The sequence below is a fragment of the Camelus ferus genome, chromosome 16, assembly GCF_009834535.1.
Source record: "Camelus ferus isolate YT-003-E chromosome 16, BCGSAC_Cfer_1.0, whole genome shotgun sequence".
NCBI classification, from domain to species: Eukaryota; Metazoa; Chordata; class Mammalia; order Artiodactyla; family Camelidae; genus Camelus; species Camelus ferus.
The window spans coordinates 5,160,424-5,186,136 of NC_045711.1; the positions used below are offsets into that span (position 1 = coordinate 5,160,424).

Sequence of the window (25,713 nt, forward strand, 5' to 3'; positions counted from 1 at the left end):
ATGTGGCTTATATTGTCTGGCAAAAGAGCTTCACAGTATTCAAACTCAGAATTCGGCAGAGCTGACCACTCAGCGACAGGCAGCTGGGCCCCATCCTGGGGGAGCAGTATCATCTCCCAAGAAGAAAGGAAGAGAAGATATTATGAGGCACAAATTCTCCTTTGAAACTCACCAGTCATACTGAACCACTCCTTCCCAGGGAGGAATGAGGAGGTGGAGAGAAACCAGGCGTGCTTTGCTAATTGGGCTCCTTCCACCAGGAAGAAAACAGCAAGAGTGGAAAAGACAAGTCTCCCTGACATAAGGCAAGTGTGATTCGGTCAGGTCGGTTGAATCTGCTTTGTTTTTAATCAAAATGTGTTATTTTTCAAAGTGAAGGAATGTGTTTGCTGTCTACAATATCATTCTCCGTGGAATTAGCTCACACACCACAGTCACAGCAAGCTCCCAAAGGAATTCGAGATCTTCATTGAAAATCATGCAAAATTCAAAGGAAGAACCAAGAATTCATGATAAAAGTACACAACTGAGGGCACTAGGTGGCAATAGTCCTTGTGCTCGCACACCATGCCCATCAAAGGCATTTCAAGAGCACTGAAATCTCACACACTTCCCACGCCGACTGTCAGTTTCTTTCTCGCTGATCTCAGAGCCACACGGTGCCTATTAGTCACCGGAGAGCAGAGCCAAAGTTTAACTCCTTGGTGGCACAGGGGAAACGGCACTTCAGATTGGATTCCAGGAAATCTAGGGAAATACTTGACAGGAAGTCTGTTACTGTTCCCAGTTTTGCCAGTGTCAAGGCTGGGGCTGGAGGCATTTTCCGAAACAAATGGTCAGTTTGTTGCCACGTGCTTTTTGTTTTATTCACCAGGGCACTTTATCCTGCTCCAGGTTTTGTTTGTTTGTTGTTTTGTTTTGGGGTTTTTTGTTTGTTTGTTTTTTAAGGTAAACATTTCCCATTCAGGCTTCAAGAGGCTTTCCCAAAAAAAACATTGTTTGTTAATTTGAAGTTTGGTCGACAAATAAATTACATCAACTGGACAATAACAACCCCCCCATTAGCCTACAATACATGTACAATTTAATAGGTTTTACTGAAAACTGTGGTGCTGGATGTTTAATGTGACTCTGAACACAGTGAGGACCAGGATGCCCTGATGCCAGCATGGATCTCCTCTTATGTGGCTGCTAAGACAAAGCTTTGATCTCATCCTGAGAAGCTCCCTTAATGGACTTCTTGCTGAAGGTCACTGGCCAGAACTGGGAGAGAACCCAAGCCAACGATGGAGACCCAGATTGAAATAACATGTTCCCATCCTCTCTTAGCAAATGCAAAGCTCTTTTCTTAGCTATTACCTGCCCCAATTTGTACCATGAGAAGTTCTCCAATGCCACTTTAGCTATCAATAATTGGCAATGCGTTTTGCAATTAACAGCTGCCCACAATCAATTTCAAGGAGCTACGCAGAAACCACTTCCAAAAAAGCAGATTTGGGGATTACTCAGCTGCTTACCTGTCCTCCAGTCCTTTTCTTAGCCCCCACGTCATCTGCTGGAAGAACCTGAAACTTGAAACGTGTGCCTAAATGCCCAATTCTGAGTAGATGGTAGATATTTGAGAAATTCTCTACTTGATGTGTACCTAGAGAAAGGGAACGGGCAGTTCCATAAGGACTTGCTGTGTAATTCATAGCAAGGAGCTGACTCATAAGCCCTTTCTAATTTCAGACCAAAGACCCCAGGGAAAGATTTGGGTAAAAAACTTGGCCTCAGAGAAAAGCCACTGAAGTTTATTCATTCCCCTGACGAGAAGCAATTGGGGAATTGCCAGCTGTGATGGACACGTCTCAGTCTTCTCTGGTTTATCTTGTTCATCGGCAGTAGTGAAGGTCCGTGGTAAAGCTGAACTTCCCACCCACCTCACCCAAGCCAACTGGAGGCATAATCCAAGGCTTTGGTTAGTTTCTCACAGCTTCTGCTCACATGCAACATGAAGGGAGCCGGTTCCCCTACCATGACCTCTAAATGACACTTTCCAACACTGAAGACTGCGGGGCCTACTTGAGAAGTAGGAGGTATCTATTGTTAGAGACATTCTGTCATCTGAGCAGCCTCAAGTGGATTTTTTCCCCCCATCTTTCCTTAGCTCCTGATCTGGTGAGTTTGGGGCAAGAAACCCTCCAAGGGCAGCAACCTCGGAGGAAGTGTTTACCAATGCAAGAGGCAGGGCAAGGAGGCAGCCAGAGGGGGCCTGGAGCTGCTCAAGCTCCTGGAACCGTCAGTGCTCAGGCCAAAACTCGAGATTTGTGCGCTGGCCTCTCCCTCGTGATTCCGCATTGAGCTTCTGGAAAATCAGCCTCAGCCAAGCAGCTATCTGGGGCTTAGTGTTTACAGCTGAGCCGGAGACGATAAAACCACAGAGATGCCACCCCTGTTTACGTACTGACCCAGTGGTCAAGGAATCATCCCCGGGGCCCGAGGACAATCTTTGCTGGGTTTCCTCTCTGCAAAACGCCAGAATGCCTTTGCCTCGAAGAGGTCGACTCTGTTGTCAGCTGTGGGAAAAAAAACAGCCAGAGTTGCTATTTACACCCTGAACTGCAAGCTGGGTAAAAATAGCATAAGCAGCCTGGTCCAGCTTCAAACCCCACTGCAGAAAGAGATTATTTTTGGAAGAGAAGATTTTCCTCCCCACCTACAGATCTGAAAACGGTCACCTCCCAGTAGGAGAAGAGGAGAGACGATCCCACGCAAAGGTGAAACATACCCTCTTCTCCACCCCCACGCCCAGAACAGCACACCGAGAGCCAGATTAGAAATACCCTCCCCTGCCAGCCGGGTCAGGCCCCAGCACAGACCTGCAGGTGACCTAGTTCAAGGTAGAGTGGGAATTAATTAACTTTGAGTACAGTGAGAGGAGGCTGCTGTCTGAACATGGATGCTGCCACCATCCTGTTGACTGTCATTGCTGTTTGTCAGGCTACTTGTTTGCCTTTCAAAAAAAAAAAAAAAAAAAAAAAAAAGGAAGAAAAGAGAATTGACCAAAAGAATGCATAAGACCCCAAAACAATCACTTAGATGCTCTATTGCCTGAGGACTTGGAAATCACCCAAGCCTGGTCTGGTCCCATCTCTGTGGAGCCACCCTGAGAGCTGGGGGCCGAAACTCTCACCTGATGTATTTGCTAGAGCTTAGGACCTGATGTTTGGGGCCCCAGGATCTCTTTCAGGTTCGGAAAGTGGCCCACATGACAAGGAAGGAAAGTCACTTCTTTCTTTTCTGTGAAGAGGTATTTTATAGATGCCTATAAGATTATGACACCTGTGTAACTCTAAAGAGATATACACATGCGGATAGTTCCTAGGAAACGTGCAAAACAGCAGAGAAAAATACCAGATCAATGACATCATTCAATTGTTCTATGACCTGAACGTGCCCAGGCCACCCAGAGCTGAGCCCAATAGGTGCTTAGTAGTTATTTTTAGGTAGGAAGGGGGAAAAAAAATCTCCCACATCCTAACTTCATCTGAACCTCCTTCTTCAGAGATCTGGGAACCAAAGTGAATCTACTTTGAGGAAACATACCTAGGCATGCCTAACCAACTGAAAGGAAGGGGAGAAGATGACAACATACCACTGCCCCACTTCTCAGCACCTCCCAGCAACACGCACACACAGTCCTTTATCACCTTGTCCTCCATGCGGGTACTGGTGTAGCTACGGAGCGGGGACGACTGGGTCAAGGTAGAAGCAGCAGAGAAGATCGGATGTGCTTTGGGCACAAAGCCTGGCTTTTCCTCTAGCCTCAGACAGACCTAGTTTTGACTCCTATCTTTGACTCCTATCTTTGACCAAGTCACTTTACTTTTTTGAATCTCACTTTTTTCCCTCTGGGAAGAGAGGTGATAGTACCCACCTGCGGGTTGGTGCAGACGAAATGTCACAACATCTGTAGAGCATGTGTTCTGTGCCTGGTACAGAGTAAGGGATGCTCTGAACCCAGCATCCAGGAGCAGTTGTAGCTTTCCTGTGATACACTGTGGGCCAAATTTTGGACTCTAGCTTGCTTCCAGCTGCCAGATGATGGCAAGTCTACCAAACGGCTAAGATTTAACTCCCTGCAAAAGGCATTGCATTTTCAGAAATTATTGAAAACTTTCTCCCACATTATTATGCCCTTCTGCACATGCCCTTCATTCTCTGTGGACCTTCACCTCTCCGCTGGCATCTTTCTGTAACACCCACTTCCCCAAGCCTTATCAAGAAGCTAGAAATAGAATCTCCCTACTCAGCCATCTCTGCCAATGGAGAGCTCTGGGCAGCTGACTTCCCACTTGAGGGAGGCCACAGAGAGGTAGCCCAGCACCTTTCCAAGTCGCACTGACTGATGACATTGAGAGGGAAGAGCTGCTGCTCTGCTGAGTCATAGCTATTTAAGCTATTTGTCCTCAGGGCTCTGAGACTCCCTAAGGACCTGGGAAAGACGGCTGCATATCCCTTGGAGCAGGACTTCTTTAGGTTTCTATTTGCAAAGTTAAGAAATCCAGATTGCGCTGACTCCGGCCCAGGAACGAGAAGAGCTCAGGTCTTTCCGCCCCCCTCTATCTCGCTGACCTCTGGCTGAGGATTGTAGGCCAAGGTGGCCAGGATCTCCCCTCCAGTCTAAGTCAGCTTCCCCCTGAATCAGCTTTCTTCACCTCCCTATTAATAGCCACTGCTCTGGCTGGCTCCACGCACGGTATGATTACAGTTTAATAATATGTCACAAATAAGGAAGCAGGGAACTTCCTGGAGCTGGGCTGCTGAGGCCAGGAGAGCTCATGTTCCCCCCCAGAAGGCAGAGGTGGGGGCTTGTTTTCTGCAGAAGGAGCAGCTGGCTAGAGATTGGCCTCTAAGACAAGGCACTGCTTTGCGATTTCTGTCTTACTGAGATGCCTTTGGTTTAGGGCAGGAGACAAGCCTGCAGGTGATCTTCCATTTTACTGGAGCCTTTATTCCCACAGGTATTCCTGGGTAGCACTGAAAAAGTGTAGTTTTCATCCAATGATGCAGTTCCTTCAGCTACCCTGGTTGGAAGTTCTGGGCCAAGCTAGGGTTAGTCCCTCCCAAGGTCACCTTTTCTCTGACACTACAGCAGCAAGGTGGCCTAGTTAGAGAGGCTTGGATTCTCTGGATGTGACAGGATGCCAAGAGCAGACTGAACCCTGGCAAAAAAAAAAAAAAAAAAAAAAAAATTGTTTTCATGCCATTCTCCACCCCCTCCTCTGTCTCTCCCTAGTAAAAGCAGACATGCTGAACAATCTTTGGTATTAAATTCATACTGACAAGCAATGTATTCGGGTTGCCCTATATTCTGTTCCAGCATTCTTGTTCTTTGTTAGCCCTAGAGAGGGAAGAAGACACAAATTTAGGAGCCAGGCACTGAGTTCAAATTCTGACTCAATCTCTCAGTTGAGAGGGTTTAGTAAGTTTATTCAATTTTCCTGAATCTCCATCTTCTCATGTATATAAAAGGAATAATAATCTATCCTGAAATGGCTTTATACAAGTAAAATGAAACAACTTTGGCAAAAATCCTGGTACAGTACCTGGAATATAGTAGGTGATCAATAAACAGTCTTAATTTTCTTTCCAGAAAATAAAAAGTCAGGAAAATATGAGGTCAAACCAAGGATGTCCAGGCACCTCACACTCGTGGGGGAAAATGGGCAGCATCTCCAAATGTGCAGACCCATGACAGATACATCTCTGACACGAAAGCTCGCAAGAACAAGTAGAACCTCGTTTCCTTTCTCTGAATTCGTACCATTTAGAGTCCCAAAGAGAGGCCCAATCTAGACTGTGATGCGTCTTGCTGAGGCCATAGTGAGGAGTCTTCTGGCTCCATTTATCTTCCCTAATGACATTTATTGGAGGTCTCAGAGTTGATAAACAAAGGATGGCAGGGGAGGGTAGAGCTCGGTGGTAGAGTGTGTGCTTAGCATGCATGAGGTCCTGGGTTCAATCCCCAGTACTGCCATTAAATAAATAAGTAAATAAATACTACCCCCACCCCCAAATATTGTGTATTTAAAAAAAAAAAAAAAGGATGGCATGAGGAAGAATGGGTAAGGCAAAGTGTAGGGACTGTATGCTTAGCTACATTTCAAGGTCCCCATTCAAAGAACCAGGTCAACCAGACCTCCAGGGTGAACCCTGCTATCAGCAAGGCCAAAGGAGAAACAAAATGTCATGCCTGCTGAGAAATGATCTGCCCTCAAACACCTGCTTATTAGATGACAAATAATGGTCTCCTTAACCCAGTACCAGCTGGCTTCCCTCAGCGACTACTTCAAGTCTGGGAAGGTGGCAGACTTTGTTCTTGCTGCAGTTTGCTCCCTTCTCGCTTGCCAACAGCCGGCATATATCTGATGGGAGGCAGCCAGGGCTCCCAGCGGCACAAAGTGGGGCAAGCCCCAGCATGATCTGCCCCCAACTGGGCACTGAGTGGGGGCTGGGGTGGGGAGGAGAGACAGGCTGAGTGGACTTGGGCTCACTTCCATAAAAGCAGCCCAGAATCCCCTCCGCCTCAGTAGCCAAAGGAGCAGGACTGCCCCGATACCTCTTGGTGTCCCCTTGGGACCTATCCTTGGTATTAACTCTCACATGATTTTCTTATATGCAGATGGTGAGGGGGATGAGCACACTGTCATTTATTTACATGCCATGGAGATCACCCACCCAGACACCGATCACTCCTTCAGTCACTAAACGAATAGTGTTTGAACACTAACCTCACACTAGCACTGTTTGAGGTTCTGAACAGACATTGGTGAATAGAACAAAGATGCTCTCTGCCCTTGGAGGGGTGGGAGCCAGACAATGAGTGTGAAAGTAAATGGGTATGTATTTCAAATGGTGAGACATGCCTAGTGAGAGAAGAGCTTGGTACAGTTACAGAATGATGGCGGTGGTGAGGGTGTCTGATTTCATAGTCAGGGGAGGCCATTCTGAGGAGGTGACAGTTAAGGACCTGACTGATGGAATATTGGTGGCATTTGGCCATGAAGGTACCCCCTCACTGCTCAGCTAAGTTCCCTTCTCTCTTAATGAAAGACTCTAAGAAGAATGAAAGGGTCCCTCAGCCAGGGATGCAGTGAAGAACATTCTGGGAGAATGAATGCTGCCACCAAACCCTTCTTCCAAGTCTCCTGCTGTCCTGCCGTGCGCACATTTACTTCTCTCCCCTTTCTCCCGCACCCCCAGCACTCATCTGCCCTCTGCCCAGGGCCTTTCTGCTACATTTGTTTCCCTGCCAACTCTTCCTTGTTCCTGTTACCCGGCAGGTTCTCATCACTGGGAGGACATTGCCCCTCACCAGCTCAGCTCATGTCTTTGAAAGCAGTTTTCTCCAAGGTCCCCACAGTCCTGCCTATGGATCTCCAGAAGCCAAAAAGCTGTGACCTGCAACAGATAAAACTCATCATTCCTGCTGGACCCGCAGGCTAATCAGGGTCTTTGCTCTCTTGCTCTCTCTCTCAGGATTGTTCTCCTCAATTAGCATTGGCTAAGTTGACATCAATGCCATCCACCACCTGCATGGAGGTTTTCCCTCAAGACTGTTGGGGAACCAGCCCAGACGTTGGAGCCAGACAGCTGTGGATTTGAATCCCAGCTCCCCACTGTAACAAGCTTAGTGACCTTGGGCAGGTCAGGAGTTTCCTCTGGGCTCAGGTTCCTTACATGCAAGAGGAAGAGAATGCGTACTCTGCAGAGTGGATGTAAGAATTAGCCAAGAGGGATGCAAAGTGGATGGAATGTAGTAGGTGCATTTGTTTCTGTACCAGCTATAAACACCCTGAGCAGAGCTCTGGCAGTGCCTCTTTTAGGAAGGTGATTGATTGCTCTTTTAAGAATGGTGGCCAAGTCTCTATTTCACCAACCATTTGGCCACAGTAGCTCTTCAATCTGAGTATCGCTAAAAAAACCAGGTGAAAAGAGGACATTTCAGGACATGGTAAAGGGCATGGATCCCAGAATCTTGGATTGGAAGGAATCTTGAGAAAATTCGAGTCCAAGTTCTTGCCATCAGGCAGGATTGAATTTAAATTTCAGACAGATGGAAGTCTTTTCCAATACATAGTTGAGCAGGCATCACCACGCTGCCCCAGCAGAACTGTTCTTGTGATCACACACACTTTATTACTCACTCAGTTCTTCAATCAGTAATTCAAAAATGTTTACGGAGCAGTTACTATGTGCCGAGTACTATTCAAGTCACGTGGGATATGGGGGCAGGAAGACAAATTCTAGCCCTCATGGAGACCAGATATCTGTAGAGATTTAAAAAGAAAGAGAGACAGAATGGAAGGAAGGGAGGGGAAAAGGAGTTAGAGAAAAAAAGAAAAAGAAGTGATACGAAGGAAATAAAACAAGGTAACAGGATGGAGCGATGGGGTGAGGGTGATGAAGTGGGGCGGCCAGAGACGGTCCTTTCTGAGGAGACGACATGTGAGCAGAGACCTGACCAGTGAGAAGGAGGCGGGCACAGCAGGATGAGGGATCTTCGTGTGGCTGTGGTTAGACTGCAGGAGCAAGAGCATGTAGGGCCACGAAGATTGAATGTTATTCTAATTACAGGGTTTTAAGCAGAGGTCTGGTCTGATTTACGTTTTGAAAAGCTCCCTGTGGCTATTCTTGGAAATGAGCTACAAGGCGCACGGGTGACAGTAAGGAGACCAGGTAAGGAGGTTGTTGCCGAGTCCGGATAAGGGGAGACGGTGAAAACTGGCCAGATTTGAGATATATATTTTGAGGGTAGAGCTAACAGGACTTACCCGTAGGTGAGATATGGGGGCCGGGGAGTGGGGTGGTAGAAAGAGAGAAGTCAGAGGGGAGGGTAGAGCTCAGTGGCAGAGCACTTGCTAGGCATGCCCAAGGTCCTGCGTTCGATCCCTGGTACTTCCATCTAAATAAACCTAATTACCGCCCCCCCCCAAAGTGAAATAAAAAGTTTTTGTTTTTTTTTAAAGAGAGAGAGAATTCAAAGATGACTGCTAGATTTTGAACCTAATAAACTGGTAGAATAGTAGTGCTGTTTAATAAGATGGGATTGTTTCGGAGAAATTACGTATTCCATGTCTTTCTCATTCTCTAGACTATATGTTCCTGAAGGCAGGGCCCCTAACTCTCTCATTCACTGCTGTGTTCTCTGTGTCCTGGCACAATGGCTGGTTTGCAGAATGACAAAGCAACCACCTGCCAATGATTGAGTGTGTAGCCCGTGCCCAGCCCTGTAGTCATTTTCATTTAATCTGCACAAGAGAAATGTGAGGAGATACTTGTGTGAACCCTCATTTCACAAACAAGGAGTAGGGTTCAGAGGGTTAATTGACAGCCTCAAGGTCTCCTAGGTGTTGCACGGTAAAGCTTAATAATGGTGTGTCTGGCTGCAAACTCTAGGCTCTTCACCGGTGAACCACACAGTCCGTCTTGGATGGGTAGGTGGATGGGTGGACAGATGGATCAAAGGATGGATGAATGGATAGATGGGAAGAAGTTAACATCACATGCTGAAAATCATCTGTACCAAAGTGTCTCCCTGAGAGTAAAAGAAACTCAAACCGAAAGGAACTACCCCTGAAAGGCAAAAATAGAGGCACCAAGTACAAATTCCCACTAGAGTTATTTCCAAGAATTCCGAGGAGATAGAATTCAGTCTCTAGGGGGAAACCATAGAAAGTTCTAAAAAGCTTTGTCACGTTAAAAAAGAAAACTTAGAAATCTGAAGAAATGATCTTTTCAGGGAGCATTTCCTAGTACTTTTTTCGGTGATCTGGGATTACTTTAAGAGCATTAGGATCACATGAAATATTTTTGATATTTGAAAAATATCTTCTGAGAACAAAGGCAGAAAAATATTGCTTATGAGCCAGGCTGCCCAGAACCTGGAGCTACTCAGGGGTGCCACTGATTACTTCCACGGCTCAGTAAGTACATCAAATCTTAGCCGTGGCCCATTAGAACCCAGTTTCCCGGTGTTCTTGGTAGGTGCTCTGCTAGACTACGACCTTCTCCCTGAGGGTAGCCTGCACCTAGTTTATGTCGACCCGGTGACCCTGGTCAGGAACGTGGGGCCCAGCCTCGATCCCTCCCCTTCTCTCACTATGACATAAACACAAAACCTGTTGAGCACTTACTATGCCAGACACTGTTCTCGACGCATGGCTCTCATTTGACGTTTGCTGTGAGCGCTTTGCTGGAGATGAGGACACTGAGGCCACTGACTGGCCAAGTCACACTGCCAGGAAGTGTATGGAACCAGTGCTGTCTGGAGCCACAGCCTGGACGGCTAAACACCACATGACCTTGCGGTGAAACAATCCTCCATCCCATGGACTCTGCCGTCTTAATCATACTCTCAGGTGTCTCTTCCTCCCCATCCCCGTGGGCACTGCCCTCCTGTGGCATTTTATCTTTTCTCATCTCTGAAATTGCCCCATCCTCCTAAATTACCTCCCTGCCTCCCTATTACCTCCCATCCAGCCTTCCTGCCTCTCTCTTATCCTTCCTTCCATAACTGACCAAGTTGGGATCTGACACCTGTCGGACCAGGTCATGCTTCTGCTCAAAATCCTTTATTGGTTTCTTGTTGCCTGTGAGTTAAAAACCCTTATAAGGCCCTTCAAATACCTGGTGCCAGCCTCATCCTTCTCTCCTGCTGTTTCCCTTGAAACCCGTGTTCCAGGCAGACCAAACACGCGCTCTCAGGTATGAACGCTACGCTTCTTCCTTTTCTCGTCTGTGCAACACCCCCCCACCCCATGTGCACGAGCACCTGTGCACACGCACACACGCACTCTCCTTGTCTATTCCGTGATTCCTCTTTATTCTCTGAGACTCAGTTGCTAAGATGCCTTCTCTGTGAAGCCTTTCCTCATTCTCACAATCCCATAGAGGCACCGCTTCCCTCTCTTTGGCATTGTGCCTTCATAGCACTGATAAAACACGTAGTTTTTTTTATTATAATTTTCTGTTCACAAACTGTTTCTTTCTAAGATTGTAAGGTCCTTGAGGGCGGGGAACCGTGGTTATCTTGTTACTATTGTGTATCCCCAGCATCTGTGCATATTTATAAATCTTTGTTAAATGAGTAAAGGAATGACTTGTTGAAATTAATTGATTTTCGAAGTAGATTTCAAAATCTGGGCAACATTTGGTCCTCACTTTCCCATTGTCAGACTTCTCTACCTGGGGATTCCTGCTGCCGAGGGGCTCTGGTTGAGACTGAATGTCATAGTAGCTAACAAAAAGGACTCACATTACCTGGTTTTAAAACCTGGGACTACCATCTGCTAGCTACGGGTGGGCTCTTAAGGAAGTTACCCTCTCACTAAGCCTCAGTTTTCTCTACTATAAAACTGAGTTAATAATAGGACCTATCACAGGGCTAATGTGAGGGCTAATAAAAAAAAGACCATGTGGAGCATTTGGTGGCTGGCACAGAGCTAGTGCTCAGTACATATGTGCTATTATTAGTAGCTATTTTCCTGACAGCTTTGCTTGACCCCATTGTGTCACCATCACTTTTTGAACCAAATGTCTGGAGTCTGGTTCTCAAACACGAAGGCTCAATTTCAGCACACTCTCCATTCGTCAAAGTATTGGGTCATGACTTGGGGAATATGGAAGCAGGTGACAGCTGAAGGCAGGAGTCACCTTTTGCTTATAAGTCATGATTTATTGCTTAGAAACCAAAAGTAAGTCTTGCTAACCAGTCAGCAGATTACCTGAATTCAAAGTTCCTGTCCCTCTGCCCCCTGGCTCTCCCTTGCGTTTGGTAAAAGAGAGGTGATTGGTGTAGGCAGTTTTGGATACGAGCAGCAATTTCTCCTTGGAGGAAAGGAAGTGGGACACAGAATGTCAGGGCTGGCTGTAGGGTGCTTTTTTCCTTCTGCAGGCTGCACAGAGGTGTACAAAGTGACCTTAGGTAAACAAAATCCCCGGTGTGGGTCCCAAACCCAGCTGGAGGAAGTGCCCTCCTTTCAATTTTCATACATGAGGGTGTTGCAGTCTCTGTTTCAGACCTGAGTTTTCTAGATCTCTATTCAAGCAGCCTCTTTTATTAGAGGTCATGACAGTCTCAATGGAACCTCAAACTAAATGGCCAAGACATAAATTGCAAGATTATCCCACAAATGTGTGTGCCAATGAAGTGAATGAGAAGCGACAAGGAAAAGAACAAGATGATTGCTCAAAAGAATTCAAAGACTCTTCATGTCACATCATTTTCTAAAGAACTAAAAAAAAAAAACAAAAAACATAATTTTGGGTCAAGGGTGAGGACTTGCTTTGAATGTACAACCTTTTATAATCATGTTACATGTGGCTATTTTAGCAATGCTATTGTCCCAACTATCTTTCTGGGAGAGCTGGCATTTCTGGTTTAAAGGAGCCTAGGTTGGAAAACAGGAGTTAACAGAAAGTGATTGGTTTTATCATCTATGCAGAGAGCAGAAGTGGATTTTTCCAAATGGATTAATCAGAAAATTTGGCCAGGAGGGGAGGGTATAGCTCAGTGGTAGAAAGCATGCTTAGCATGCAGGAGGTCCTGGGTTCAATCCCTAGTACCTCCATTAAAAAAAAGAAAAAAGAAAAAGAAGAAAGAAATCAGGCTGGAAAGATTGTGAGATCCCATACCTGGGTCCCTCTTCCCAACACCTGCTCTCTCTCTTCTTTATTTTTTCATTCTTGCCTTTATGTTTTCTTATGAAGCAAAATATGTTTTTGTTTATTATGTGAAGTTACTCTTCAATTTCCTCTTGGTTTTACTTTATTTGGTCAGATAGGATTTTCTGCACATTCATCCCAAGGGAGAAATGTGGCAGGAGAAATCAGAAAGAAAATAAAAAGAGTATCTATATCTATCAGAATGACTAAACTGAAAAATAAACAAATAGACAATTTCAAGTGCTGGCAAGAACTCTCATGCACCGCTGCTGGGAATGCAACTGCTTTGGAAAAAGTTTGTTAGTTTCTTCTAAATTTAAACATCCACTTGCATATGATCCAGCAATCTCATTTCTAAGAATCTACCCAAGAGAAGTGAAAAAGTATACAAAATACATACAAGAGCCTGTCCACAAATGTTAATAGCAGCTTTTTCATAATATCCAGCAACTGGAAACAAAACAAATGTTCATCACCTGGTGGGTAATAAATAAATAAAAAGGAATGACATACTGAGCCATGTAACAACATGAATGAACCTCTAAAGAATTATGTTAAGGCATTACAAAAGAATCCAGATTCAGAAGGCTACATACATATTGTATGGTATTCTGGAAAAGGCAAAACTACAGAACAGAAATCAGATCAGTGGTTGTCAGGGGCTGGCGATGGAAGAAGTGTGTTCATTATAAAAGGGACATGAAGGAACTTTTTGAGGTGATGGAAAGAGTCTATCCCTTGATTGCGGTGATGATTAGTTACATGACTGTATACATTTGGCAAAACTCATAGAACAATACAGCTCCCTAGACCTGAAGAGAGTAGGGAAGAGAGAGGAAGAGGAAAGGATCAGAGAGAATAGTGGGGCCTGGAGATGCAGAGGCTGAACATAAAGGGACCCACAGGAAGGATTAGGGTCCATGTTCACCACTTCCCAGCCTGTGATCGAGTGATGGGCAACCTTGCATTGCCTGTGTCCAGGCCATACTGGTGAGGACTTTCCTTGGGTAGCAGATAGCACATCACCCTCTGACCAGCCAGCTAAAATGACTCAACTTTGATTCCCTAAGACTTTGCTCAGCTCTTTGTCCAACATACACCAGGAGGAGACATCCTCCTCCTTGCTGTTACGGGAGTGACTGCCAGCTACCCGACACTCCCAGCACTTGAACTTGGTTAGACTGAATGAAACCATTTGAGAACCTTCACTCCCACCAGGAGATTTCCCACGTTAGTTACATTTCCTGCCTTCTAAACTTCTCTCTTGTACCTTGTTTCCAATGGAATGAAGGTAAAAGCCAAAGCAAGTTGCACCCCCACCCCCACCATATATTCGATGAATGTCACTAATTTCCTTTTGCACTGGGGTCGAAAAGAATTCTTTTGTTGGAAGACCATCAGTTCATCAGCTTTTCACTGGCCAGCTCTAGAGTCTGGGTCCCTGCCCAGGAGGAAGTCTTAGGGAAGGAGACGGACAATCAACCTGGTGAAGACCGCCACAGAGGCCTGGGCCAAGTGCTACAAGGACCCAGTGGAAGACGGGCGGCAAGGGGCCCCTGGGAACCCTTTCTAGAACATTGCTTTCTAGTCCAGACCAGGAATTCCTGTCTAACTCTGACCTTTTCTTCAGTGGGCAACCTTCACTCCCCCTTGTTAAATAAACAAGCATTCCCTGAAGAGATTGAGAAAGCTCCCTGGGGGTGGGGAGGGTGTAGCTCAAGGGGTAGAGCCCATGCTTAGCATGTATCAGAGGTCCTGGATTTAATTCCTAGTACCTTCTCTAAAAATAAATAAATAAACCGAATTACTGCCCCCGCCCCACCCCCCACCCTCCGCCAAAAAAAAAAAAAAAAAAGAAAGAAAACTCCCTGAGGGCAGGGACCTCATCTGTTTATCCCTAGCTCACTCCTGGCTCCTAAAGACTAGTTGAGAGAACACGTTAAGTTATTGTATTTGGGGATATTGAGTATTTGTTAAATATACAGACATAAAGAAATAAAAAAAACATGGTCAGAAAGTGCATGCAAAGAGGAGGATCATTATAAATGAGCCTAACAACCCTTGTCATCTGACCAGTGGTTCACATGCATTTTCCCACTTCGAATATCATACACCCATGCCTTGCCTTCACTAAAGGAACACTAATCAGCATTTTTTTTTTTTTAGCTCTCAGGTGCCAGGCATTATCTCACTTTGTCCTTACAGCAGCCCTCTTTTACAGAGGACTCAACTGAGCCTCAGAAGGGAACCAACCTATCCAAGGTCACACAGCAAACTAGAGCCTGGAAGCCTGCTTTTTAATCCCCTCTGCCTGGTAGTCTCCTGCCCACAGGCAGAAAAAAATCTCTGCATTCTTCTGTTGAGCTCTACCTGCCTTATCTCTTTCAGGCGAGCTTCCCTTGGGCTAAATCTAGCTCTACCCAAGGCAAGATGAAGTATCTGAGGCAGAGGACACAACAGGTCCAAACCAGTCATCTCAGTGGTAACTCTGACCTTTTCTTTGCAAGATGACTACCCACTCCTCTGGTTAAACAGAAACTCCCAGAGCTCCCTCCTACAGCCAGGGCTCTCTCTTTCCTCAGCCCTGCTCCCTCAGATGGCCGGCTTTCTCACTGGTACCACTTCTTTATAATACTGAGATATAAAACCAAAATGAAACCTGAGCCTTGGGTACGTCTCATCACCATGGAAACAACTGCAACCCGGAGTGCCTCCAGGAGATGTGGGTGCTGTTCTTCCAATGGAAATAGGGTTTGGGAACTGGATAAAGCTAAAACAAGCTCCTGTTGGATTAGTGACAGTTTTCATAATAAACACCATGCTCGGTGTCAGATTATGTCAACAGCAGCATTATCAACTTATATTTTTCAATTTCCGACACCGTGCTGGCTCGGTGCAGAACATACCAGCCAAATGAACGCCAGCTCAAATTATCCTACTTTTGTGAAGGGATGTTTTAAACTCTATTAAGGTGGCTCAAAGAATGTGGTAGGGGAGAAAAAAACAGTAATAAATTTCAAGAGCGTTCTGTAGATGAATTTTTGCTTCTGGGAATGGGAAACCAAAATTTTCCCAAGAGACTCCATTATTAAAGCCATAAATAAAACATCCCTGAGTGAACTACTTGGTTGCAGTGATTGCGTGGCTGTGCTCTGGAGAAGTGGCTCGTAATTGGAGGCGGGCAGCCCAGGGGAGGCTGGGGAGGTGAGCAAGTCTGAGAACATTCTGCTGCTTCTTCCACGTGTTGCCCTCACATCAGACCAGGATACAAGGATAATGAGCAATTTTAGCTCTATGGAAGATGACCAAAGATGGTTACTATAAACATCTCAAACAGGATCCTAAAATTCAAGGATGTTTTTCTAGCTGACACCCTTCCTTTCTTTCCATAAAAGTACATACACTCCTCTTGAAGTAAAAGCTGGCAATGTGATGCGGGGACAATTAGCCTAACTGCCTGGGTGCTCTGGGTTCCAGTTCTGTTGTTTACCAGGCCAGTGACCAAGCGCTGGTTGCTTAACCTCCCTGGATGTCAGTCTCCTTTGCAGAGGTGGGTTGGAGGGATGAAAACTGGATCCTAAATGTTCTATGTGCTAGCAGTGCTTATAACAGTGAATTCTAATCACTCAGCCAGAAAAAAAAAAAAAAAAAAAAAACCAGACAGTGACACATGCTAAGGCCTATTTGGTCTGGGCAATGTAGTGGGCACTTTCTGGCTATTATCTGAGCCTCACAATAACTTGTGTGGTTGCTGGCACCCCTGGTTTACAAAGGATAGAAACTAGTCCTGAGAATCGCAGTGACTTCCTCTCCCTCCCTCTCTCATAGACCAATGTCTAAGCGGTCAGTCAGGCTTCAAATCCCCATCTGTCCAACTCCGAAGCCATCTGACCCTGCTAAGATCTGAGCGTGGGATAAATCACGAACATTTAATTCCAAATAAATATACCTCCATAGTTCTGTCAGAGCTTTCAAATAATTTGCGAATGCCTTGAAAAATTCAGCTTCTCTAGCTCTTCTGTCTCTCATCAAAAAAACGATCCCACAGTACTTGGGAATTAGAGGAACCTTCACAGAATGTGAATTTTTAATCCTTGGCTTCTTCAACCTGGCCGGAGCACCCGCCCCAAATTGCCCCATAGAGATGTTGGTATGTGTTAGAATACTTTAGTTACTTCCGCACTGATAAGTTTTATCTTTTTAAATCAGTCTGAACAACTGAAAGTAACACTTTTTTTTTCTTTTCCCTTCAAGAGAAACAAAAAAATCATAGTGCTGCAATCACAGGCCTGAAAGCCTATAAAGTAAAGGCATAATACAACAACTCTTCCTCAGTTCTAAGCTCCTGGCTTCCAATGTAAGAGCCAGGGTTTCCATTTCATGAAAAAGTAAAATAAGAGTGAACAAAATAGCCATGACATTTTGGGTGTGTGCTGAGTCTGATCTTCCAGAAGTTTTCCTATTTGATAGTTACTCCTGTTTCCTGAATGGCTGACTGGGGCCACAGATATGGTGTGGGCTTCAGAATCAGAGCAAGAGTTAAAAATCCCAGCTCTTTAAGGGACGCGTTATTCATGCTCTCTAGAGCATCAGTTTCTCCCTCTGTAAAATGGGAGTATTTGCTTCACAGGGTTGTTGAGAAATTAAACAAGTAACATACACATAGAGCAAACACAATAGTCTTCTTTATCCCATTCTCAAAGTCAAAATAGACTTAAGCAATTCGTAATAATAACAATCATTTTATTATTGTCTCCTCACTGGCACTGGGCTAGCCCTTTCCATAGACTGCCTTTTTATTACGGGAAACCAGTATTTGAAACCAGGTGCTCTAATTTCAGTGCTTGCCCTGTGCCCTGCTCTAGGACACGAGCCATTTATTGGGTTCAGATTAAAGGATTTATGAGCAATTGCTTCTGCAGGAAACAGCTGCCTGAGGGTGGTGGTCCATGTGGCTGGATGTTTGGCCAACAGTAGGGAAGGCCATGCATAATCCTTTGTTCTCACTCAGCACAACTAGTACCCCTGATTTTCTGCTCTCTGGGGTTAGTTTCTTGCCTGGACTAGGCACATTAGATGTCCAAAAAGTGCTATCTGAATAAATAAATGCAAATTAATAAGCTGACTGTTCACGGTATGACCATTTACTTCATGTAACATTTAACGCTAACTTCTCCATTCTTGTCTTAGGGAAACTAACATGTTAAACAGATTTTTTTATGCTGCCAATTCTCCACCATTCACATTAATTCAGTAAATACCTGCTATTGAGAGGCCAAAGATGACATATGTAATCCACTGCAGGGCATTAAAAAACAATAAAGCCCTGCTTATTATATTCAGCTATGGAATACACAATACCTTTCAGGTAGCAATGAACTTTGTGGCTTTGTTTACATTAATTTTCTATTTTGCATCCCCTGAACACTTACTTACTAAGCAGTCATGGTGGGCAGATGGGTAAGGGTCCTGTGAAGCCATGCTAGAATTAAGGCTGGAGGAAGAGAGAGGCTGAAATTGGGAGCATAATATAGGGAAAGAACACAGGGCTGTGAAGTCAGACGGGCTATGATTCCTGACCCCGTCATTAGCTAGGAAACCTTACAAACCTCAGTTTCATCAGCTACCCAGTGCAGATGATCAGCATTTGTCATTGCTTTCCCACAGGTGGTTAATAGCTCCTAGGAAGTACCTTGTACCTCTTAGTCACATACACTAAGCACCCAACACAGAGTCTGGTGCAAACCAGGCTCTCAGTGAACATCAGAGCTCTCCCCTCACTTTCTTCCAGCCTGATCTCCTAGACAGCCCCTGTAGGCTATGAGAGCTTGGAAGGGTGAGGGGGATCCAAGCATCGCTGGTTTGAGACTGGTTGTCTCCTACACGCGTTATCTTTTCTCTCCTCCCTGCCTGCCAAAGGCAAACGAAGAAATGATAACAGGCATAGCCACCGAACCAAAACAGGTCACAGGAAGAAGATAATGCACTCAAGGACAAACAAAAATCAACTGTAGGTGGGCCCAGAACGGGCAAGTAAAAATTCTAGGAGAGTAGAGAAGGTATTTCCTATTTCATAGGACTTTTAAAATATTATCGCCAATGTGAAAACACACAAACACATCAACGTGTGTAGCTTTAATGAAGTTTTGCTTTAGGTGGGAACTTCACCAGTTATGGAGGCAAGCTTTTGAAAAAGTGCTTTAAAATTGAGTATGAGTTGATGATGTCCAGGCAAATTTGTTTGGCCTGTTAAATGAGGCCACCAGAATACAAAACTGTTCTTACAATGGCTGGATATGCAAGACTGTGTGTGCATATGGACGAGACTGGAGGAAACATACTTGGGAAACAAAAATAGCTGCTTTACAGGATGGTTGAATCTGCCTTGCCCAGTTAAAATCTAATGGATGCTTAATATTTGTCCAGAGAGTGAGAAGACTTGATTTTCCACACATTGTAACTATTTATCTCCCTCTGTTAGCCAATCATTCAGAGATAATGCTGCCTCTTTTTGACATTATTTTGTTGTTCTGTTTCTTTTTCCCCTTCATCTAATGCAATTCTTTCTCCACCAAAGAAAATGGCATAAACAAAAAAAGGTTGCAGAATCTAAGAAAATGGGCTTCAGTAGACAGAAATGATAAAAGGTCACTCCTGCACTTCTGATCTCTAAAGCCAGAAGTTTTTGTACATAAGCAGGAGACCTGATTTGTATTCATTAATCAGCCAACTTGTCCTTGGAGAATATAACCCCTCAGGGTCTCAGCTGACAGATCTGTGAATGGGGTTTAACACGACCTCCTGCAGGCCTTTCAGTTGCTTTAAATGGTAAATGGCAAGACACAGAACTGCTGGGTCAATTGAGACAAATGAGCCCTCCAAAGAATTAATATTTGAAAACTTTTATTTTCTCAAATGAGCACCAACACAGATTGGAAATATGACAGAAACAATGCACTTTTCTCTAATACTGAATCACTATGTACAAATACAGGAAAAGGTGAAGACAAATTATTTGAAAAAAAAAATCATCTTTGTCATTGAAGCAAAGTGACCTGGAAATGCCACTAAAAAAAAAAAAAAAAAGGTAAAAGAAAAACAAAACCCAAACCCAACAAATACAGTTTGTAAACACAGGCATAAATAGACAGATTCTGTACTGAAAGATAGTCTCTGCAGGTTGGAAAAGGGAACTGACTCACTGACTTTCACCAAAATGTTATACAGAAACACACGGCAGATAGAATTTGGTAATATGAGAACAGCTTGTTTCTTCTTGGCTTTTACCTTTCACTGCTGGCAGGATTTCATGACTGTATTTTTATTTTGAATACTAAATATCTCTTTCCTCTACCTAGACCACTAGCATGTTTTCTCGTTCGAGGCAGACTTTTTTAAAATATGTAAGTTGATTGTGTTCAAGATTTGATTTCCCAGCCTCTTCCTGAACCTGAGGCAATCTGACCTTAAAAAAAAATTTAAAAAAAAAAGCTGTTTACCTACAAGGTATGTGTATCATGTTGACATTCCTTCAACCCAGACCAACTTTATGTTTAACATGATGTGGATGGTGTGGCTTCCATAACGAGAGCCCTGGATCCATGATGAGTACACTCACATCTCAGTGAGAAACACAAACAACTAACTTCCTTACAGTCTGTAAAAGCTGAGCACACAAAGAGAGACAAAGGGGCCAACAGGCAACAGCTCCATGCTCGGGAACACAAAATCCTCGAGGTCTGTGCTGCTGGTCCACTCAGAAACAACCACCAGAGTGAAAGAGAAGAAAAATCTTATGTGCCCAAGGTGTAAACTGTAGGTATAGTGTCCCCAGTTAAAAACGAAAACAGGAGGCACAATTCAAAGTGCTTACACACACACACACACACACACAGACACATACTTAAAAACAAGACTCCCATCTGTTGGAAATTCTTCCAACAAGAGGAATCACTCTAAGTTGTTGATAAATTTATTTGATTTTATTTATTTTCTTTTCTAGCCAATAATGGGCCAAGAAAATATTTTAATTCTCAATCTGGTAATGTACTGCAGAGTCTGTTCCACTGGGGAAAAAAAATGCAGAGGCACTGCTTTATTGCCTCCGTCCAGACTAAAGTGATGGAGATCTTTTTTTTTAAAAAAAAAGAGTATATTGGTGATCAATCACTGTTTCCCTTAAAATATACTTCAAGAAATGCTGAGGAAACCACAGAATTTAAAAATGAAAATAAAAAGTGCTCTCAGGGGATCTGAGAAGACAGCACCAAATATATTATTTAAAAAATTAAATATTATTTACAAAAGTATATTTCACAAGCAACTGTTTCTTATATATCCACTTGCAAATCTTTTTGTAAAGGGGACACCTCTCTTTCACACACTGATCCACCAGTAAAGAGTCACTCCATCCTACCTCCAGGATCTTACTGTCATAGGAGTTGGGGGAGCACTCAGTCAGGCCCAGCTGACAATCTGCAGACACCAAGCTCGGCTGTGATTCGTGTATGTCCAGTCAACCCATCAGCAGCCTGAGACTAATATCCCGGGGGGCGGGGCCGGTTCTAACTCTGGGCCACCAAGGCCATGTGACCCGGGGTGGCACAGGGGAGATGGAAAGAGAGTCTGACGGCTGGACTTCAGTTGAAAATGATGGCAGCTGCTGGCTGAGGTATAGAACTTCATGCCTTTCCCTTCCCCACGTCACCCTCTCCCCTTCCCTACTCCCCGCACCCCACCCAAGCTTTCCCATTGAACTCCAATTCCCCGAACCGACCAGGGGTGAATGGACGAGGTCTTTGGTTATGCTCTGAGTCGATAATTTGGTGAGGAAATTAAAAAATGAACTGACTGAGGCCTTGAGTTGATGCATCTCCATCTCTCCAATACTACTGGATGTTAGACAGACAAGCCAGGAATGGAGCTAAAGTTATAAGAAGCACTTTTGGTTTCATTGACACAAAGGGAAAGCCTAATGAGTTGGTTTTTTTTCTTTCTTTCTTTTTTTTTTTAAATTCCCTTGTAGTTGCAGAAAAACCAACATTCTGCTCAGATCTCTCGCACCAACTAGGGCGCCCTGCACCCACTGGCTACTCAATGGATAGTAACTGAGAAAACACCAGAACCAGGGTCTGCTCTGATCCATGCAACAGGCAGAGGCCCATCCCACGGAAGAACAGTGGCACATTGTTCTGCCCCTTGAAAATTCTAGGGCACCCCATGTCCAGTTTCTGTGTAACCACACTCCATTTTTCAGTTTTCAAGATAAAACACCTACCCATGTTTAACCACCATTTTCTTTTTATGGAAAGGACTGCCAACAGCCAGGACTCTCCCTGAGTAAAGGGGCTAACCAGAATACACACATGAGGGCCACTACCTTCAGGGTGGATGGAGAGGGGAATCTGTGATTTCTGTGCTGGCAAGCCAGCTTAGGAATGTAAAAGTTGGAAAAAAAAATTTTTTTTTTTTTTTTTTTTTTTTTTGAGATCTTGGGCCTGGGAGCCAGAGGAACTGTTTCTCTGGGATCAGAAATGAAAGACTTCTTCTGAACCTCATTCTGCTTCTTAATAACGTGGGGAGAACAACTTAATCTCCCAGGGCTACTAAAGCACCAAAAGATGAGGGCAAGAAACCTTTGGGAACAAAATCAGATTTTTAAAGAATCCTTTCTGTCTAAAGAAGCAGGCTACTGCTAACCCTGGGGTACCCAGCTTGCAGGGCAGGACCACCCCCACCTCGGGGCCCTCCTTTGGTATTCAGCACAGAGATACAAAAAAGGGCATTTCCGCAAGAGACTCACTGCCTCTGGAAATGTGGTGCAACTCTGACAACGTCCTGCGTTGGCTGCTTTAATCTTGGTAAGAATTTTACAGATTCTTGTCTCCACGAACTCACTCCTTCGTGACTTTTCAGGTGAACTTTCCTTACGGGCTCAGCCTACTTGGGGAATGAAATGCTGAGAATTACCTAACATAACCTACACCTATCTTAGCAATAATAGTATTTTCGGCCTCAGCGATGAAATTAACTCAGTTAAATGAGTTTTCGGTCAGGCAAGGCGTACTGGCTAAACTGCTGTAGAACAAACAGACTTCACAGTGTTGATTAAATGTAACGAACTTCTTTCTCTCTCTCTCTCTCATGAGCCTTACAGGGATTTGTTCTCCACTTCCCTGACACAACTTCGGATGGGGAAGGTGGTGGGGGGTGGTAATACTGGATGTCTGACATCAAATCTAAGCCATCCTCGTTGCTGGAACATACTGACAGACTTCTCCCCACACGAGAACAAGGAGGACGGGTAGGAGCATGAGGAATCTGCCAGCCAGGTTATCACTAAGCTTGAAGCCTTGGGACTTCACTTTCCACGATCTACCACGACAGAACTGGAGAAAAACACCCCCAAACTCTACGTACAAAGAATCGCTGATGTCAGTGAAGCCACAGCAAACCAAAGAAGAAAGATGCACCTGACTTGTAATGGTTCAAACCTAAACTATTCCCGGCAATGCCCTACCCCACCCCACTTCCTTGCCACAATGCTCTTCTCTTACTAAGGTTCAGAAAAAAGGTCAGTCAGAATTGCTAACTGGTTCTACTTTGTATTTTCTCTGGCCCACTGTCTGAGCCACTTCTGCAGGAGCTCCCAAGCAGCACCCTGCCCCGCTTTGTTCCCTGTTCTCCTCAGTTACTGATTTTACTTGGTTGCTGGTCAAAGCCTTTGGGATGTTTGGAACTTGCACCCATTGCAAATGGGCAGTCCCCTCCCCTGTACAGCGGCTGAAGAGGCAAAGAAGATTACCCAGAGGAGCAGTGAGGCATCAGGGTCCTCAAAACGACCTGGGCTTTTGCCGAGTCTCTCACTGCTGCCAGGACACTCCCCGGCTCGGCCCAGGAGAACCGGGCGCCTGCCCCACCAGCCAGAATGAGGGCTATTTCTTGTGCTCATTCGCTAACCTGGCACATTTGGTGTCAGGAACAGAAGCTTCTGATCAGAGAATGCAGCCATGAGGTATTTTTTTTTTCTCTTTGTCCATTTAGACAAGTCGACCATTTCAAGCCTAGTTACCAGGTCTCCAGGAGCAGCACAATTTTGTTCCTACCTCTCCCTTCCCATCCCCTCCCCACCCCGGGACCCTCGCGGTTCCCCTCGTCCTCACACCCCCGTGCTGTGCCACTGTTCTCCTGACAAGAGGCCATCAGGCAGCTCTTCCTGGGCCTCGGGGCCCTTCTCAAAGTGGGCTGCCACCATGCGGACAGACATCTGTTCCTTTTGTTGTTTCGTTTTCAGCCAACACTCAAACAGAGAGAGAAGCCAGGATCAACTCACAAACAGATACAAAGCAAAGAGACAGAGAGACAGCGATTTAGAGGCCGGTCACCAGAAAGATGGCGTCAGGATGGGAGAATGCCCCAGATGGCAAGGCCCCTAAATGGATGGAACCAAGTGTTCAGTCACTCTCTCACGCTTGGGTAGAATGTTCGGTTGGATGGCGTTCACGCGGACACTGGATTGGGGAGATGCTCTCTGCTCAGTCCCAGCCATTGTCCTTGATCATGTGTGCTAGCTCAATGATGTATTTGCCTTCTTTATATTTCTGGCTGCTTTCAAAGGCATGTTCCTAGGAAACACAAAGGAAGAGAAAAGACACCAGGTGACTGCTGGAGCAAAGGTGGGGCCGATGACAGGCATCAGGACCACTGAAGTCTGGCCCCAGCTCCACACAGATGCCCTGAGAGAATTTCCACCACTCAAGCACGCTATGTCCCCTTCGCTTAACTACAGCACTGAGGCAATGCCAGGACTTCCACAACATTTACAAGAGAATTTAAATATTTTTAAATTTAAATATTCTAAATTTAAATAGACATGATTTAAATATTCTAAATATTTTCTCAGTATTTGCAATCGGGTTTTTTCAGGATCTTTGCTCATTCGCTTCTTTGCCCAAACATCACCATCTCAGTCAGCTCTTTCCCAATGACTTTACTGAAAATCACCACTTTCCCTGCAGCAATCCTTCCCTGTATCTCCGTCTTGTCCTGCTTTATTTTTCTCCCCAACACTTGTCATGTTCAAACATGCAGTATAACGTGCATACCTACTTTGTGTATTGTCTGCCTCCCACTGCCTCAATATAAACTTCATGGAAGGCAGAGATTTTCATGTTTTGTTCATTGATAGATCCTTAGTGCCTAGAAACTCCTTGGCACATAACAGATCTTTAATAATAACTGCTAAATGAATGAATGAATAGATTATAATATTTATACATATAAATAAAATCTCAGGGGCACTTGGTTTCTGATGCTAACCAGAAATCTGCCCCATGGCTGTATCCACCAAGTTCCCCTGTCATTATTTTAAACTGGGCTTTGTTAGGCTTAGAGAAGACAGGCAGGGAGAGAAACAAAGTATATTGTGAGGCCAAACATGGGTCTCTTTTCTATTTCTTATCTTGCTATTTCCACGTCAGATGTGTTAAGTTTGTTTTCCCCTCACTGCCTTTCTCCAGGGAGACAGGAGCTGCGTGAACTCCAGGCAGAAGAACCTGGCCGCCCTTGAGCCCTATGCAGCTGCCAGGCTTCCAGAGGGAAAACCCAGTACAAACCAGCTGGGAGGTTATCATCTGAAACTTTCAGCACTGCAGGGTCTCCCAGCTAATAAGCCCCACAGAAAGAAGTCCCACATAAGTGTAAGATTAAGGTGATATTCTATTTGCAGACATAGACACATAAAACATCCTGGTGCATCATCTGAAAAACACTGGGCTTCAGAGAGCCATCAGATGGTGATGCCTGATGTGCAGAGCAGTGGACCTCAGCTCTCCCTCCTGAGTCCCACAAATTAGGAGGCAGCTAAATCCTACTGTCAGTAGGTTCTGGGCAGCATTTGCATGAACTGTATCTCCTATTCTAGAGTTCAGGGATTCTAGGTCTCAGAACAAGAGTTCAGACTTGAGTCTCTTGTTGAGAGAGGACCATTCCACAGAGTGGAGA

The 25,713-nt window shown here is 44.9% G+C and overlaps 1 protein-coding gene across 6 annotated transcripts in view; it reads right to left on the minus strand.

The window, feature by feature from the left end:
• Positions 1 to 3,919: 3,919 nt before the first annotated feature.
• Positions 3,920 to 25,713, minus strand: part of YPEL2 (yippee like 2) — a 72,579-nt gene continuing 50,785 nt past the window's right edge. For 5 of the 6 annotated variants that reach the window (XM_032498387.1, XM_014556514.2, XM_032498390.1 and 2 more), the window contains exon 5: positions 19,598 to 24,335. In XM_032498387.1, coding sequence (XP_032354278.1) covers positions 24,246 to 24,335 — 90 coding nt within the window. In that variant the 3' untranslated portion in view covers positions 19,598 to 24,245. Of the gene's footprint in view, positions 5,208 to 19,597; positions 24,336 to 25,713 lie in introns of those variants that run through there. The other variant, XM_032498391.1, reaches the window with a different exon arrangement.